The sequence below is a fragment of the Dromaius novaehollandiae genome, chromosome 5, assembly GCF_036370855.1.
Source record: "Dromaius novaehollandiae isolate bDroNov1 chromosome 5, bDroNov1.hap1, whole genome shotgun sequence".
In the NCBI taxonomy this organism is placed as follows: domain Eukaryota; kingdom Metazoa; phylum Chordata; class Aves; order Casuariiformes; family Dromaiidae; genus Dromaius; species Dromaius novaehollandiae.
Window position 1 is genome coordinate 19,458,130 of NC_088102.1, and position 18,592 is coordinate 19,476,721.

Here is an 18,592-nt window from a genome sequence, read left to right on the forward strand (position 1 = left end):
GCCACTGACTCCGGCGCCCCCCGAAGAGGTCGCAGCGCGGCAGAGGCGGAGGACGGCGGCTCCCGGACCGCTGCGCCCGCCCGCCCTCACGGCCCGGGCCTCGGCCGCGCCGCGAGGCCGCCCCAGCGCCCTCTCGAACTTTCCGCCGCGGGACCCCGCCGAGGCGGCGGCCGGCGCAACAGGCGGGCGACGCCGGCAGCGGCTCGGCAACGGCCGCCTCGCGCCCGCACAGCCGTCCCTGCCGCGCCGCGGGGCAGCCCCGCGGGGCACCGCTCGCCTCAGGCGCCTCGTCGAGGGCGGCGGGGCGGCCCCCTCCCCTCCGGCCGCGGCGGCAGAGGCGACGCCCATTGGCCAGCGCCGGCCCCCTGCCCGGCCTCTCATTCGCGGCGGGCGGTGCCCGTCACGCTGCTGCCGTGGCCGCGGTCTCATCGCTGGGGCGCGGGCGCGCCGCAGGTAGCGAGTGCCGGGGCCGGGGCGCGCCGCGTGCAGCGGCCTCGCGCGAGCTGCCGCTGCCTCCCCGCCCGCGGGAGCGGGGCCGCTCCCCCGCCTTCTCCCGCCGGGGCTCGCCTCTGCCGGCCGTGCCGCAGCCCCGGCGGCCCCTCCTGCCGGCGGGGGGCCGCGGCGAGCGCGGAGGGGGAAGAGCGGCCTGTTGCTGCCGAGGGAAGGGTGGAAGAGGAGTCGCCGCCCCGGCGAGCGGCAGCGCGCCTCTGCCCGCGGGCGATGAGCCCCGCATTGTTTCCCTGGTAGGCAGCGCCTCCCGGGCACCGCGGCCGCGGGCCATGGGCGCCTCGCCTTTGTCTCCCGAGTGAGCGAGCTCCGCGCCCGCCCGGCCGCCCCGGCAACATGGACGTGACCATCTCCGAGCTGCTGGAGCTCTTCCTGCAGAGCCCCTTGGTGACCTGGGTGAGTCCGCGGGGAGCTGGGGGGCGGCGGCAGCACCTGGGCCGCTCCCGGGGGCTCGGTGTTTGAGCGAAAGCCGTCGGGAAAGCCCGCGGCCGTAAGGAGGGGGGAGGCGGCGGAGACCTCCTCGGCGCGGCCAGGCCACTCGCCCGGGGGCGGCGAGCTGCGCCCGGGGCTGCCCGGCCGCGCCGCGGCACCTGCCGGGGCCGTTAACGCCCGTTAACGGTCGCGCTCCGGCCGGGGCCGCAGGCGGGAGGGGAGCCGCGGGAGGCGGGCGGGTGCCGCTGCCTCGCCGTGAGGGAAGGGCGCGGGGCAGCAGGGCGGCCGCCGGCCGGGGCTTCGTGAGCCGCCGCTCAGCGCCGCTGCGCTTCTGCCGGCAGGTGAAAACGTTTGGGCCGCTGGGCAGTGAGAGCGAGGACAAGCTGGGCATGTACATGGAGCTGGTGGATGGCGTCTTCCTCAACAAAATCATGTTGCAAATGTAAGTAGTTCCTTAAAGGATGGAGGGAGCGTGATTATCGCTCGGTTAAACAAATTCAAGCGCACTCTGGAAATCGGGAGCGGGGTGGTCGCCGGTTCTCAGTCTGCGGCTTGCATCAGTGTGAGAGGTGGTCTCGCCAAAATAGAATGTATTGTTCTGCAACTAAGCGGAGAGTTTGCGATCTTGATTGGAAGGTTTTCATGGCTGACAGACCCAGGAGGAGTAGGTATAGGGTGAAAGCACTGTCTTTGTGTTTTTCCTTTTGATTGGTACTTTAAATTAACCAGAGTAAAGAAAAAACTTAATCTAGTTTATAAAATCCATGTTAGCATTTTTTCCCAGACAGTTATTGTTTTTAGCTGTTCATATACATTTTGGGGGAAGATATGTTGCAGTATAAATAAGGAAATGAAAGTACTTTATCATATGAAGCTTTACTGGGAGGGTTGTGTCTGCAGTATGTCTCCGTTTACATTTGAAATTTGCTATTGAATATGTAATCTAGTGAAAAGAAAACTTCAGTAGTATATTTTTTTCAGACAGCACTATAGAGGTATGTCTAAGAAATCTATGAGTAGGTTAAGAGAACAAACATTGAAAATGGTAACTCCTTTCTTTCTAACATTGAAATGTTTTGTTGCTGAAACTCTTCTACATGTTTTAACCACATCCTTTCCTGTTGCTGCTCTGTTGCATGCAGATTCTGACTGTTTTGTATCATCTCTGTATTTGCTTTTAAAAATTCTGAAGTGCATCTGATAAGGAGTTTCCATGGAGAAGTATTTGATTTGCTATGGAGAAGTTTTTCAAAATCACTCAATTTTGGTACTGCATTCTTTCTTTTCATTGAATTAATTGAAGTTCCACCAGTGATTTGCAGTGTTCAGCCAAGTCCAAGCACTTTCATGAAGAACTTATCATCAGGAAAAATTTGCATTTAAAACTCCTAAAGAGTTTAGCCTTTTATTAAAAAACAAAAAATAACAACTTGAGAACCCGTGCTCCACCCACTCAAGTTGGCAAGTTTTGTTATCTTGTACCTGGTTGCTCTGTCTGAAAAGCTAATAATTTTCTTCTGGTTTGTGTATTACTAACAGTGGAAATTCTGAAAGGGAACTTAGACAATGAAACTAGTGAACATTTGTGATTCAAAATGGAATTCAAATCAGTCCCCCCACTTTGGGGTAAAACACGAGCAGTGTTAAATAGAATAACACTTATTTGAGGTGGAAATGTGATGTAAAGAGAAGCCATCCCTTCTGGTACTTTTTTGAGGAAGAATTAAACTTTCTTTTAAAAGAAACTTCTGCAAATTACAGCCTTGAGTGTGCATGTTCAAATCCAGACCTGTACTTTTCTGAGAGGTTGGGAATGGGAGGATTTTGATTTATGACCATTCTGTTTGGCACAGGGATGACCAATCAAACTAGCAAGGAGCCACAGCAATTGTGAGTCTGCTGCACGTTTAACTGACTGTATGGTCATTGTTACATGTGAAAGAATCATAGCTATTTCAAAATGAAAAAAGAAAGCTTAATACTTAGTCACTTACAGTTATTGTTATTTTTGAAGTTATGAGGCTTTCGAGTGAAAAACTTTAGCATTCTTATGCAATATATTCCCGAAGTGCTTTATCAGCTGGTATATACAAACTTAAACACAAATATTCTGTAACCAGCCATTGAAGTATCTCTAAAGAGACATGAAGCTATGTGGAGTGTATAGGGCAGCTTAACAGCACTCTGGGGACAAGGCTGAACAGTAAGATATTACTGAAATAAGGAAGATAAGTATTTAGGCTGACTGAATGCAATGACACTAGTTGGCATTTTGTCAGATATCACATGTTCGTGAGAAGTGCCTTGGCATGCTTACTTGCCTTAAGCAGTTAAGACAATAACTTTGTATTTCTTGCAAAAGACATCTCTGCCAGCAGTGTCACAGTAAGTGTAGGTGGGGGAAGCGCAAGTATTGTGGAGTAAGAAACTGTCCCATTATAAATAATCAGACAGGATTTTTTTTTTTTTTTTTTAGGCAGCTTTGGTAGTGCTTCTGATGGTGTTGTAGGGGCTTGAAACTAAGACCTTTCTACTGCAAGCCTGAAACTGTTTAAGATCACTGTTGTATTTATGTATTCAAACTCAGCAGGGCGCTCAGGAGAGGTGCTGTCTACGACCTTCACTTTTTCTGACTCAATCTTTAGAACTTACAATGCAATTACTACTTGCCTGTAAATCAGGAAAGCCTTTCAAAGAGTATTTCTGCCCCACAAAGCTTTCAGAAAAGAAAAATAAATGTTTTAAAAATGCTTGCTCATCAGTTCTTGAAGTCCTGGTCCCTAAAGCTGGCTTTCAGTGCTTGTTTTATGATTTCATGAGGAAGAGATCTTATTGATGAAGGCTTTTGACAAATCTATAGAAGTTAATATGCCACACTACAATGATGGTGATTGCCTGAAAGCCACACACATGCAGTGAGTAGGGGTGACAGAGTAAAATAGCTGGATCCCCTTTGTGGATAGCTGCCTTATTACTCGCTATTTCCCTTTTAGCTTTTCAGGTTGAATAAGATGTTTGCCTGCTTATTTGAACACAAATAGCCAGATATGTGACTTTACACCCAGGTCAAATTTTGAAAATCTTTTGTGGTACCATGTGATGCAGTACTTAGCTGCAGATTAACAGTTTTCTCTTGGTGAAGATTTCAAAAGCCAAGTAACATGTGGATAAAATTTCTCAGTAAATTAGGCTGGCCACTCTTGGGAATTTCATTATTAAAAGTAAAACACTTGTCGTGTAGTTTAGAAGAGTTCAAGTTCAGGGCATGGCTATAAAGAAGTCTGGATCTGCGAAGAAATCCAGATACACCTGTTGTTGAGATTGCTGAATAAAAATAAAGCTTTAACTGTTTGAGATGCTGAATAGGCTCTACTAGTTCAGTCAGTCTCTATTGTAATAGGTTAGATTTTTGACCAAATGCCATCTGGCTATTTAGAATGGGTGCAGAAGTTCCCCATTGCTCGATGTTGTCATGAATGTGTTTTAGACAGCGGTGTTCGTATAAGCAAGGCAGCTGTGTCACCCTTAGATACATGTAATGTGTATCGCTTTTGCTGTGTGTTGGGTCCCTATAGGCTGTGTGAAAGGAGGTGAGAGTGGGGCCCTGCCTTTTCTTTATCCTCTTTGGAGATGAAATGCTCATAGGAACTGTAGCAGTGAACAGAATGTGGGTTGGTTAGGCACACCAAATGTGGCCACTATTCAGGGGCAGAGGAAGGAAACCTCTCCTGGGCTTAGGCAGGTTCTGGCCATGGTCTGGTCAGTCGATAACCAGCCGCTGGGATTTGCTGCACTACTTTTTAGATAATACCTAACAAATTAAACATTTTTTTTTTTAATTAGGAGTTGCGCAGCTCTGAATTGTGGCACCTAACTGCTGAACTAATTAAGTCCAATAGGAAGAGGCAGACAATAGCATTTAGATTCCCACTCATATTTTAAAACAAGACTTAAATTCTTTTCAACTCATTTTGCTGTAAGTGAGTGGTTGCCTTTTCCTGTGTGCTCTGCAAGTATATACCTTAACCTGATCGTACATGAAGGACACGCTGATTTGCAATTATGCATTAATATTCTGTATACAACTATGTTCACAGTAATCTTCACAGTGGAACTGTTGTGTTCTGAGCTTCTGTGTTTCATGGGGAATTATGTGTGTCAGGTTAATGAGCTTCTCTGTGGGAAAATTTTAAAGAATTTTTTCTTTTTTAGATGGTTGCGTGTCACTTCCTGGTATGAAACTAACACATGGTGACACTGAATTGACTGCCTTCAGCATTACAGTTGCAGCTGTGGCATTATATCTATTACTGTAAGCAAATATTTACTCTGCTTAATTTCCTATAGAAGGTGTTAATCTGGAAATGATGTGGGGGTATATACATGCAGACACACACAAACACACAACTGTTCACATTGACTTTTGTAGATTCTGCATTTCTCTTAAAACATTCAGCAAGCAGAAATGTATACTAGGAATGACAAAACCACTTGCATCTAAACCACATAATGAAAAATCACAAAAATAGGTTTTTCAATTTCGAAGGCAGTTGTCATCGTCTGTGGTATTATCAGTCTGTCGTCTTTGATTTAGAGCATTTGATAGGATTAGCTGAGCTGTCAGTCTCTGCTACTTCTGGGTTCTAGCAAATAGCATGAATAATGGAAGATTAAAGATACGCATCCATTTAAATATGCCATTGTTTAAAATTGCACTTAAGTATGCATTTTTACTATTTTTTCAGGTAGTTTAGAAACCAATCCAGCCTTAAATGGCTTCAGCCCACTTAATATGAGAGGAGGTAGTTGAATGATATGGCTATTAGTCTATCAAAGACTCTTTAGTGGTACATTTTCATTTAGTGAGTTACCTGCAGCACGAAGGGTGGGCGGTAGCCAGGGGCCAGGGAAGGCTAGAAACACCTGGTATGGCTGATTCGTTCTGACATTTAATCATCATTGGGCCAGTTCAAGGGCTTCTCCATTATTCGTCAGCATTATTTGTCTGAAATTGCTTGAGTAGGATTGTCATTTCGAATTTAGGAAACAATGATTTTTTTCCCATATTTTATTATTTTTATTTTATTAATTGATGTTTGAATATTCAACCACTTAAGCCACTTGTGCTGCCTGCCCTATGCATTCTAAGCTTGTGACTCAGCTTCTATCTCCCTGTCCTTCCTCTTTCTTTTTTCTTTTTTTTTTTTAACACCCTTCCCCCCCACCCCCCCCCCCAAACTCACAAGGAGGGCGTACAAATCAGGGTTCTCTTTAAAATGTCCATATATAGTATGGTTTGAGACTTTCCTTCTGGCTATTTGGCTTAGCTATTTTTTACTTGTTTGTGGAGGACTGCCCTTAGTCACCCCTCAGTTGCACTGCCTCAGTCCTATTTAGAGAATTTCTTTGATCAGAAGGGGTAGGTGGCTTTTAAAATGAATTGCAGTTTTCATATATTTATGTGTAAGGGAAAGATGAACCATCAATAGATGGAAAAAAATCACAGTAAGGTTGTGTTCAGGGATTTTCAGATGCATTCAGGCATGGATTCTTTTGGGTTACCTGTTTAGTGTTTCTAAAATATCCCTGTTTAATTTTCAGTGTGAAATTTGTGAAGAGTTTCTTTGAGTAAAACTCTTCGCAAATAAGAATGTCACCAACCAAACAAGTGCTATAACATACAGAGTGTGGTACCAACAGCTCCGTGTTCTTAAAGGTAGAACCTTTTTCATACTTAGAATATGTTGCTTACTGTGTAATTTTACTTGGCTGGGGGTTTTTTATTGACTCCATTCCCCCATCCCACTATATTCTATAGATCAGGCTGTGCAGTTTGGTGTTTGTGCTGTTCTGTGTAGCTTTTTAGCCTTTCTTTCTCTTGTACTGCGTTCTTTTTCACTTCCCTAGAGATTCATTTAGATTTTTTGGCATCTCATTTTTTTGCTGGCTTTCTCTCGACTAAGCAGGTAACCTCAGACGTGCTCTGTCCCAGGGTGCATTACCCCTTTTCCCTGCTCAGAGGCCTGGCTGCCTCCAGGACTGTTTGCTCTCCCGCAGCAGAACCAGACCCATACGCTGCCTCTCTCAGCTCCTCTAGCTCACCTCTTCCACATCCCCTGAGATGCCTCAGGAGAAGAGGCAGCAGCAGGGATCCAGCTGACCTCCCAATGTAAGATGACACAATTATTCTAGGTGGGAGATCTAATAGAAAATGTTTGAAAAATGAGACAATATATTCTTTCTGAATTAAAAAAAAGTGCACTGGACCCTTGACTTTTCCTTCCCCCCCCCCCAAATAGATGTTCATCCCTACAGTAGTTAGGCTGAAAAATGTTATGCCTCCTGAACTGGATAAAATTGAGCTTACCTAGTAAGTCAAAGAGAATAAATTCATTTTTTTCAGGAACCTCCTATGATCTCCTAGAACAACTTGCTGTGACTCCTGTAAATTCTCTGATGTGGAACTAGGACAACTGTAGTCAGTATCTGAGTTTATCTGATCCAAGTTTTTTTTTTTTTTTTTTTTTTTTTTTTTTTTTTTTTTTTTTTTTAAAGAAGTAACAAATGAAGAAATGGGATATTTCTTCACACATGTGGCAGGTTGGCTCCAGGTTAACAGAACCTTGAGGTCAGTGGTATTAAAGGCACTAGGGGCAATCAGTTACCCTTAATGAAGAAGATGGAAGCAATACTGGAATTTTTACGCTAAGAGCCCTGTCCTGCAAATACTTGTGCTCATGAAGAGATAACTTCTGGCTTCACTGTGCCAAAAAATGGAATAGGTCTCATCTTGAAGGAAGGATTTTTCTATGTCCTACATACTTAGGAAAACCTCATCCTAAGGCCTATAGTTACACAATCTAGAAGTACTGAAGAAGTTGTCTCTCCTTTGCTGTGGCCAGTGGGTGTACGTTGTGGATTTGTTCTGTTTTGTGCGAGTTTGGGGGAGGGTAGTGGTGTGTTGGTTTTTTAAACAAGCTTTAAAACTTGGCACGTTTCCCAGTCCTGCCTCATTTTCCCAGTCCTGCTTCTGGTATGTCTCAGGGCTTGAATTGTGATTGCAGCCGCTCAGCGGCTGGCAGAAGGGTATTGTGTGCACAGCCTGACTTTGCACAGACTGTCTGAGGGGGCAGAGGCAAAGGCAAGGGGGGCTTGGAGGCTGAGGCAGTGTATAAGTAGCAGGAATGGGTTTCGAGGGCAGGGAAGCTTCTGGGGGAGAGAAAGCAAGCTGTACAGGGTTAGGAGGCAGGGGAGCTACTGGGAAGAGGGGATTCTGAGTTAACCTCCTCATGCTATCTGCCATGTGTGTATAGGTTAGACTGCTGCTATATTGCAGGATTTTAGTTTTTAACAGATAATGTACAAGTTGTATGGGTAGAAGTAGAGTAATATATTTTTTTCCCCATCATTGAAGTATGGCAGCCACTGCCAAACAGTTGAAGCTTTTTTTCTTCCTGGTTCTAGGCCTGGGTCAGTGGCTGACAGTGACATGGCAGCTTGCTGCATACATGAGCTCATTTGCATGGAAACAGGAGAGCTTTGAGTTGCCCCTCTGTTCAGTCAGCTTCTCTTTAAGCTCCTTCCCTCTTAGCTTCCCAGTTCATTGGCATGACTTTGCTTACAGAGGCCAAGCATCCATCTTGCTTCAGGATCAAACTCTGGCAACATCTGCTCGGAGAGTACTTTAGGAAAGATAATCTCCACGGTCAAGCCCAGGTGCCGTTTATGCTGCTTCTGTTTGCTGTGTTGCTATAGAGCCACATCATCAAACTGTATACGTATGTGTGGCTTCCGCATTGTAGTATCTGAGCATCAGTAAAATGAAATTGTTACACTAAAAGCAAATATCAGAAACTGTATAGATATCCCTATTACCGACTTTACTCTAAAAGCTTGCTACAGTTGCTTCTCCTGTTCTTTCTCATGATGTGTTACAGTGACAAGCAGTATACAAAATCCATTGCTGCTCTAAAGGTGGTACAGAGTCCTGCTGGCTTATGTCAGTGGCAGTTCTGATCATTTGTACTTCAGTTTGTTTGAACCCCTGCTACATAGGTACTGTCTGTTATTTTCTGCCCACTCCTCTGACTCTCTCTCTGGAATATCTACATTGCTGTCATATGCACATAGCGCTGCTTTTGTTAGATGCTTTGGGATGAGCCTGCATTAAAAAAAAAAAAATTGATATACATATGTAAACTTTGCCAGATACATTTTAAAACAAAATACTGGATCACTTCCTCTTTTATTTCCTTGTCAACACCCAGATTCAACGCTTGGCCCTGAAAGAGCTGTGAGTGGCTTAATTGACAGCCAGAGCAGAGCTCTGGGAGGCAGGTGTTTGGATTGTGTAGGAGTTTGTTGATAAGAGTCTTTATTATAGAGGAAATGCATGGCTTTGATCTATGGTATCAGCAGATAAAGGCTTTCAGATTACTTTTTCTTTTTTTTTCTCCAGTGTTATGGTGTGCACATAGAATCTGAAGGTACATATTCATATCAATCATTTGCAGCTCTTTGCTGGTGACTCCCCCCCCCCCCCCCCCCCCATCCTTACCCAGGAAATAGTTTCTTCCGGTACAATTTTGATTTACTTTTGTTTCATTTTAAAGAAAGTATTAGTTGTCTTCCCTCTCCCTAATCTTTTCACTTTTTTTAATGTATGTATTTGCACCTATGTTTATATTCTATTCATAGAATGAGCTGTTCTTTATAACATACTGGATGTATGAGAGAGATGGTCTAACTAGATGATTTAGGGGTAATAAAAGTGCAGTCCTTCTTTTTCACTTCAGTACAGATTACATCTGGGTTTTGCAGTTTGCATAATGGACACTGATCAAGTGATAACACTCTCCTTCTCTAATGTCAGTTCTAAAGCCAATATATGGTAATCTTTCCTAGGCTTCCCTGTATTCAAATGAGATAAAATCCTTGTTATCAGAGACTGCCTTGGTCTAATTTACACAAGCAAAATATGCTCTTTGGTTCAAGAAAATAAAGAGGGAAGCTGCCCTGAATTGCTGTGTTCGTTCACCTGAAATAGTTAGCTGCTGGCACATGGGGAAGGTTTTGAAGTTGTAAATAGGTGCAAAGGTAATGTGCTTATTGGATTTTGAATTAACGTATGTGCATCGTGTATAATTAAGTCTTCCTAATGGTGCATTGTTGAGATATCAAGTCTTACTACCAAGGGAACCAATAATACTTGATCTTTTTTTTCCCCTTTTTTCATAGAGATCCTCGGCCAACCAACCAACGCGTTAACAAGCATGTAAATAATGACATCTATCTTCGGGTTCAAAACTTGACCATCTTAGTCAGAAACATTAAGACTTACTATCAGGTGAGATTTCTGCTCTCTGGTAATGGGTCTGTGGTGATTGTTATATTGTTTCAGCTAGTGCAGAAGCTGGTGGCTTGTTAGAGAAACTTGCCAGAGGAAATGGAAAGGAAATTGTGTCTGTGTGAAAGCACTTTCAGCCATGCTTTCTTTATGAAACAGTGCAGCTACCTTCTCTAGCCTTCATGGCCAGAGGCTGCTTTTTTCTCCTAGAAAAGAGGAGGAAATTGTGCTTGAAGGCAGTGATAGCGGTTGAAGATTTGTGCAGCGAAGAGGCTATGCATCCTGCCCCCCCCCCCCCAAGGTTGCTGAAATTGGCATAGTATTTGTAGGTATAAAACTTGTTTAAAACAAGTAACCTTCTCTTAAAGGGGCTGCCTGCAGAAAATACATTATAAATGTTTTTAGCACTATAAAACTAACACAAACCAAAGTAGTATGAATTAAGAAAAATGAGTTTGTACATATCTTCAGGGCAGACTTTGTGCACCTCTTTTTATGTGTTAAAGTAGTTGTTTGTTCTGACCATCTTCCTTCATAACAGACTTAAGTGCAGTAATGACTTCAGAGTCTCACAAATAGTGCTCTTAGGTAATATCCTTGAACTGACCCTCCATGTTCCACTGTGGTAACAGTGCTCCTATGAAATGGCAGTGGTGACAGCTGAGCACTTTCACAGGCTTAGATACATGTTGGGTCCTGCTGAAAAGCCATTGGAGTGATTTCAGTTACTTAAATAACGTTTCTGTATAAACATCCTTGTGTATATTTGTACTCCTTATTTGAAAGGGGTAACCATTCTGCTGTTTCCTTTTACACAACTTTTGCCAAATTTCATGCCATGTAGTATAAACTGGGCTTCAAACCCTGTGGACTGCTGAAATGATTCTGTACATGTCTGTCAATCATATAATGGTCAAGAAAATTTAAGGTGTAGGAGTTGATGTAAATGGTCTGTGCTCATCCTGGGCACCTTACCTCCTACATGTGTAGAAGAGATTGTATATTGTCCTTGCCTTTAAAATACAGAAGAGATGCAAGAATGCGTAAGAGGTAACTGCAGTAGTGCCTCTTGATGCCATTGACTTAGAGCTGCATACTGCTAGCCTGTGTTACTGCCATGACTTTTGCTTCTGGATTTGCTTTGGGAAGTCTAAAAGAGAGATGGATTTCTGAAAGTCATATGGAGTTGATGACTCCATGCAAGTTCTAGCTGCCTGCCATAGCTTAGCTTTGAGATGGTGTGCGAGAGCTTTATGTATATCTGAAGACCTCTGACTTATGTCTCAGTTGTTGAGCATGGGAGTTGCTGACAGGATTGGAGATGCTGATAGGATTTCTGAGACTTGTGATTTCTAAGAGAAAACTTTGGTCATAACTGGGGCTGAAGCTATTTTTTGGTTTTCTGTTACCTGCTGAACAGTGTAAATGGGCTGTGAGACAGGGGACAGGAGAAGTCTCTGTCTTTTCCTACCCCTCCCACAAGACTTACATTCCAGGACCCTTGTCCTACAGGTGTTGAAAGCTTTTATCCATGATACTCCTTTAGCTTGGAGATGATTATGTAACCTCTTTTAACAACATATGAAGAGATAAGATTCAGGAAAAAAGTGATTCAGAGTGATAAGCTATGTTGTTTAGTCTCTTGCTGACCTAACTGTTGGGTTTTGTAATCAATCTTATAAAGCTAGGTACAACTAAAATACACTAAGACGGTTTTTGTTAGGAAGTAGTAGTTGAGGCTTGTAGTAGTGGGCATAAGTCATGTTCTTACTGTAGTCCAGAAGTTGTACTGTGAGTCTTGCTATATATACTGTACCTGTGTGTATATGTGTTTGTATTGAATCTGACTGTATGTACTGTACACAAGCAGAACAGTTGCAAGAACTGATCATTCTTTTATTTTGGTGCTGAAAATGTGTAAGTTTAACAAAGCTTAAAATCATGTTGTTGTGATGACATTATATGAAAACCTATTTATCCTTGTCACAGCCATGTTTCCATGGCAAATTCAAGATCTCAGTGCTAATCTCCCCTTTTATATGAAACTGCAACCTTTGACTCTCCATAGTCTGTGAGGAGTTAAAGGCCATCTATGCTGTAACTGATTGCTTAGTATGATGTCATATCTGTATGTGTCTCAGATATTTGGAGGGTTTTTTGTATTTTAGGATCTGAGATGCGTAATTTTAACTAGCTTTTTTTAAATAAGCCAAGCTGTTTATTATGAATGCTTTGGAATATATTAAAGATTGTGTTTCCTGAATTTAAAACATTTGGGGAGAATTTTTTAAATAGATTGAAGTTGTGGGCTTGTTTAAGTAATATTAATACTGTAGCTTAAGTTAAAATCAGGGTAGTGCCTTACTGACTGAAAACACCTAATCAATTTAGGTTGCAGGCTGGAAGTGGGAGGGAAGGTTCCTGACAAACAATAGGAACATGAATTTGCTGCTTCCTCAAGAGAAACAAAAGCTTCAAAAATACAGTGTTGGCCTTGATACTTTCCTTTCTCTTTCACTAAATGTATCCAAGTTAGGTTTTTGGCTTAGTCACTGCATCTGATTGTCCGGGTCTCCAGATTGAGGAAGATGTATCCCCATGCTGTATGGAAGGATACTGATAGGTATCATGAAAGAATGCTTGCCCCTCTCTGCACTGGGTAGGAACAATTAAGCATGTGACTTGAGTTCATGGTACTGTAATCCCTGTGTCTAAGGAACATGACATCAGTAGCTACTAAAATTAAATCTGATATTCAGAAGCTAGATGATATTTCAGATCATATAATTGTCTAGAATAAGTATATTGGTATAGCTGATCTTTCTTAAAGCAAAATTCTTCTTAATACAGATTATTTTACTTAAAACAGGGATAGGCCTGATCCAGAGGCATGAATCTAGGTACTTTCCATAATGTTGGGAACTTCCTGATCTGTCAGGCTCCAGGGTCTGTGCTGGGTATGACTGTGAACACACCTGGATGCCGGTGGATTTTTCGCTTCATGGGTCAAGCCAAGCCATAAAGATCAGTTCCTGTCTGTGCTTCAGCAGGCATAACTTGGGAAGGGTAAATGTGATGAAGAAGCCTTTTTCCAGGTTAAATGACTTCACATTTTTAGAAGTTTGCTCACTGAATTTTTTTGTTACCCTTCAAAGGGTTAAGTTCTCACATCTTTCAGTTGCAAAAACCTGCTTGCTGATGGCTGCTAAAAATCAAGACTGTTAAGGTAAAATGGGGGACAGTATTGATTACTGCAGTATCTTTTTTTTTTTTTTTATGGGGTATATAAAAATGGTTAGTCATGATAACAGGTAACATCTCTGCATTTCCCACTGAGCAGCCACACCTTTGCAGGTCTCTGTGGGAGGGAGGGATAGAGAGAGGGTGCCTCTGCTTGAGGCTTGAGAGTCTCCTCTTTTGAAACCAGGCAAATGCATCATTTTACTGTGGGATTTCTTGAGCATTAAGGAGAATCTGTCATTAACTGCATTTAATAACCGTTACAGTACTGGCTAGATGCAGAAATGGTAGGTTGTAAAATTTTTAGAGTTCATACCACATCTTTGTAAAGTACTGAGTGAGGCAGAACGTATTCATTGCTCATTGTATGAGTTTTTTGTTGCTTGGAGTTTGGACACTTGGCTTGCTTAATGCAGTGAGATTTGGCTATGGTCTGTAATTGCCCTGAGGAAGTTGATTAAAGGGATCTATAGAGAGCTGAATGGATCAGAGGAGGGGCACTCATTCACTTCTCACTGGTGCACGTGTTGTGCATCCTGGTCAAAGAAAGAAGTCTTTAACCAAGTACTGTAGCTAACCAGTGTGTTTGGAGCTGACTGACCTCAAGCTGTTGCCTGCTGGCTTGTGTCGATGACGTAGTTGGGAATGTTGGTCCTTATGCTGACAAGCTGAGTGGTGACGGAAAAAATGTTACCTTGCTATCCCTGAATTCTGCTTTCACTTTGAAGTGATCCTGGTGTGGCCTTCACTAATGATTGGCACTGGCCCAATTAAATCATTTTGAAAACAGTTGAGGTGCAAGCATTGGCAAGCCCAAATGATGTGTTTGGTGCTACTGAAATAAAAATGGTTGACCCTGGTTCACAGTGAGTTGGTATGGCCTTTATTGCCCTGGGGCCTTCTGCTTGTTTTCCAAATATAGTAGTGATTAATCTCAGCTTTGGCAACTATCTTCATGGTGATGTCCTAGTAGCCCTGTTTCTGGCTAAGCCTGTTGGCAATGTGTGGGGTTTTGTTTTTTTTAAAGCTGAGACAATGTGTGCAAAAGCTGCTGTTGTTGCTTGTTCTGTCTCTGCTGGGAATGGGAGGAGAAAGGCCAATACTCCACATTTTCTGGCTATCTATTTGCCATGCTGTGGAAAATGTTTAAATCCTGAGGATGCTGGCCTTTGAAATGTCCATACTGGAGCAGCTGCCCCCACTCTCCCCAGTGCCTGGAGAACATGCTCAGCTGTGCAGAGTTTTGGAAGAGGCTTAAGGCAGGCTGGCAAGGGAAGCTTGGAGTGACTTTTTGCTTCCTCTGCTCATGTCATTCCTTGGTTTGAGGTTTTTTAAGGAGCTAAAATTCCCTTTGTTTCTAGTTTATAAAAAGCTAAATTAAGATATGGGTCCATATTGATGTCAGCTAGATTCCTAATACTGAAAAATGAGTAATTACTCAAACTGCTTATCCTGCACTCTAGCAAAAATTCCTACTGTTTGCATAAAAACTTGGGGCTGATGGGGAGGAGGAAAAAATGAATGTTATCTCTTGCCTAGCCTCTGAATGGGTATTTAGGCCACATCCGGAGAATATGGATTAGAAATGCTATTGGAAGAAGTGGTGCAATGTGGTCATGGCTGTGCCTTGTTGCCTGTAGTTCCTATAGTTGCGGCCGCTAAATACTTAGGAGATAGCTTCATGTTTCTAAATATGTTGGAAATATTTCTCTCAGTAGCAATCTTTTTAAAATGAAGAAAATTCTAAAACCAGTTATGGCTGTGTGGCTTGTGCAGCTTCAGCGAGAAACTCGTAAACCTTAGCATTCCCATTAAACTGGGGATGTGGGTGTGGAAGCATTCACTGAAGGAACAGAAAGTGTTTGAGGGAGATTACTACAAATCCTACCCCTTCCCCTAAACTCACTTAGCAGGGCTCAGAGAGAAAGGTGAACAAGATGCCTTACTTTTAAGGTATGTTTCCGATAGACCTGTGTCCTTATGTTTTTACTCGGTTGCTCTGTATTTGTATAAAACAAGTACAATCAACAGGGTTTTTATCAGATCCTTAGATAACATTGCACAGAGACATGATCACAAGGAGTTAACTGCATATTAGTTTCGGTGGAATGAATTGGCTGTTGCTGTAAGTGCTTGGCTTCTAGTACTGCTGTGATTCCAGCCCGAGAAGGAGGGACAGTTTTGTCTTCAGCCTGGGGCAAAAGCTGGTTCTTCCAATCGGTCAGGCAGGGACTGAAATTTTCGCAGCTGAGGCCTTACAATACCAATAGCTTCCAGATCAATAAACAATCCTGCTCCTGTAACTGAAACATTGGGTCAGATTTAGAGTTCTTGAATGGATTGCAAGCAGGAGTTCAAACTTCAATCTCCAGATTTGGGCACAAGTTATGAACTGGCAACTGTATTCAAGCTATAAATAAAGTTCTGAAAGTAGCAATGTTCTTTTTTGCAAGTTGAGAACTTTCCCTAGTAGGCAGGCTAATTCTAGTGTACTAGTAAGCTAATCTTTAGCAAAGAAAACACCAAAATCCTAGAAATATGCATAAATACACTTACTCTGAGTTCGAAAGGCATACCTCTGTTTTAAGAGGGAGAATTCTTGCCTACAGAGCTCTATTGAATTAGGTGTAAATATGGTATTTCATTGTATTTCTCACTTTTTCTGCTTGTGTTGCCTATTTGGTATGTTAGACTACAGTGTGCCAGGATGACTTGTTTTCCTTTGATTCCTGTTCCTTAGATGTCCTAATTTAGGAACCTGAGTAGGGAGAACCTATTCTACCTAGGGAGAAAGGGAAAACCTTTACTCATCTTGAGCTTTAAATTCCAAAATTATTAAGCTGGAATGTGTACTTTCTCAAGGGCAAGATATCAGAACTTTTAACAGGTAAACTCCTAATTCAAATACTTTGCTGACTTCATGCACTCCTAAGTGTATGTTTTCTCTCTCTCCTGTACAGTTGAGTGTGCTGTCTGCATATAGTCATTCAACTGCAGTTCTGTTATCGCACCTACCAAAGGTAGCAATACAGATTTCTGTGGCCTTATGTTGCAGCTGCATTTTAAAGCAATGATGAGCAGCAGCTGCCGATTTTTGTATCAGTCTCTTACAAGTGTACAACAAATAAGTTAGTACCAAGATGTTACTGCAAAGGTACTGTGCGTTTCAGCAAGACAGTGGGCTAGGATTCAGGAGATACTGCCACTCCACCACTGACTTATTGCATGACCTGTAATATGACCGTAATAGCTCCATATTTCTATTTCCACTCCTATTCTTCAGCCAACTCTTCTAGTTAGTGTGAATTTGCTACAGGTACAGACTTGTCCTTTTATGTGTTTATTCAGAACCTAGTTCAACAAGACTTGGTGCTGCAGTGACAAAAGCTTTTGGTTAAGTTTTCTGTTCTGCAGTAGCATAATCATAAAACAGGAAGGTTGCATGTAAGACCAGTATTATGAAGACATTCAGATACTGTGGTGGTGGGCGCCAGATAAGTGAATTGCTATCTTGGCACAGACTTTCCATGAGATATTGCTTTAGTCCTTCACCTGAAAATAGTGGTACCGCTGTACTGCAGATGGGTGTGGTGGGTTGTCAGAACCTTGAAGATGACAATCTCTTTTTACATATGTTCCATTATTGCTTCAGTGAGAAAGAGGCTGAGCCAGGTGACTCATCCCTACCAGAGAGAAGGTCTGTTGCTTTTCAGTGAGAAATGTCTAGATCATTTCCAGGGAAAGTAGACCGAATAACCAGTTCTTCCCTGGGTCAAAGTGGGTTTCTGTGGAGTTTAATTTGAAAAGTTCCCAGTGTGGTGAGAGCTAGCATTTCAGGTGGTTACAAGCATGCCATCAATCACATCACTGAGATTACTAGCTGTGATTCTAGGATGCATTTTAGCTGATATATTGAATTATGTCTGAAAGTTTAATGGAGGCCTGAGCTTCAAGAGGCATAGTGTTCCCCCTGAGGCTCAGCATGCATTTTAGTACTGCATGAAACAGTGACCTCAAACAGATGGGAAAGAATAGCCTGGCTTTTAAACTTCTTTATGGCCTGTAATTTTGTGGAGCTGGAATGTGGGAGAGGGTAGAATAGGCTGGCATGTGTCTATGTAGTCCTGTCTCTTTCCTTTCTTTCTTTCTTAATAAGCTATAAGGGTGTGTATTCATTGTGCAAACAAATGAAGAAACTGAGTAGAGAGAGAGCAGTGTCCCAAAATGCATTTGTACACTAATTGGAACAGTGGGGCAGCATCCATGTGTAGACTTGAGAGTGTTGCTGTAATCAAAAGTTGTTTGTTGAAGATTTGAGTTTAAAGCATCTGTTAGTGGAGGCTGGTTGGGAAAGGAAAGTGCTGGTAGTTCATGCTACTGACATACTAAAAACAATTCTCGAGATGTCTGAATTACAGAATGCTTCCACTGTGTTCTTTATTTTGCTTAAAAATAAGGTTGTGTTTTAAGTCTGTGCATCTCTTTTTAATGAAAACCAATGCCTAATGTTAATTTCCCAAATTATTGCTGTGTGATTTACCATGCTAAAGCCACTGGGAATTTGAGTCATCTGCTACATATATATTTTTGTTTGTTAGATTTAAGGTATAAGTTTCTGTATTTGGGCAGCCTCACCAGCCATGTTCAGTCCTGCTGCCTAGATTTCAGGCAAATGTCCTGTTTTGCATCAGCTGGAATTTTGTTAAGTAGGGACAGAACTGAGTTTCATAGAGCCTATCAATTTCAAGTATGTTAGAAAATAGCCTTCATACCACTTGTAGTTCATTTGACATTCCTTTTTGCTAAAAGATAATAGCATATGTAAATTAAAGATTACAGAAACATAAACAGTAGAACAATGTATTCCATATGATCTAGTCCTCGTCATTACAAATCCTTTAAAGAGAGGGAAAGAAGAATTCCACAAATACATAAGGTATGTTAACAAAATAAATCCTCCAACTGCGTAGTCATTCCCTAAGCAAAGGATTTCTGCTTTTCATGGCAGGTACCAAATGAAGATGACTTACTTCCTTTTTTTACTTGCATGTTCTATCTGTGGAAAAA

At 42.5% G+C, this 18,592-nt stretch overlaps 1 protein-coding gene across 7 annotated transcripts in view; it reads left to right on the forward strand.

Moving 5' to 3' along the window:
• Nucleotides 1-380: 380 nt before the first annotated feature.
• Nucleotides 381-18,592, forward strand: part of CCDC88C (coiled-coil domain containing 88C) — a 94,924-nt gene continuing 76,712 nt past the window's right edge. For 2 of the 7 annotated variants that reach the window (XM_026111803.2, XM_064512176.1), the window contains exons 1-3: nucleotides 381-903; nucleotides 1,281-1,381; nucleotides 10,177-10,285. In XM_026111803.2, coding sequence (XP_025967588.2) covers nucleotides 844-903; nucleotides 1,281-1,381; nucleotides 10,177-10,285 — 270 coding nt within the window. In that variant the 5' untranslated portion in view covers nucleotides 381-843. Of the gene's footprint in view, nucleotides 904-1,280; nucleotides 1,382-5,157; nucleotides 5,252-10,176; nucleotides 10,286-18,592 lie in introns of those variants that run through there. The other 5 variants (XM_064512174.1, XM_064512175.1, XM_026111816.2 and 2 more) reach the window with 4 other exon arrangements.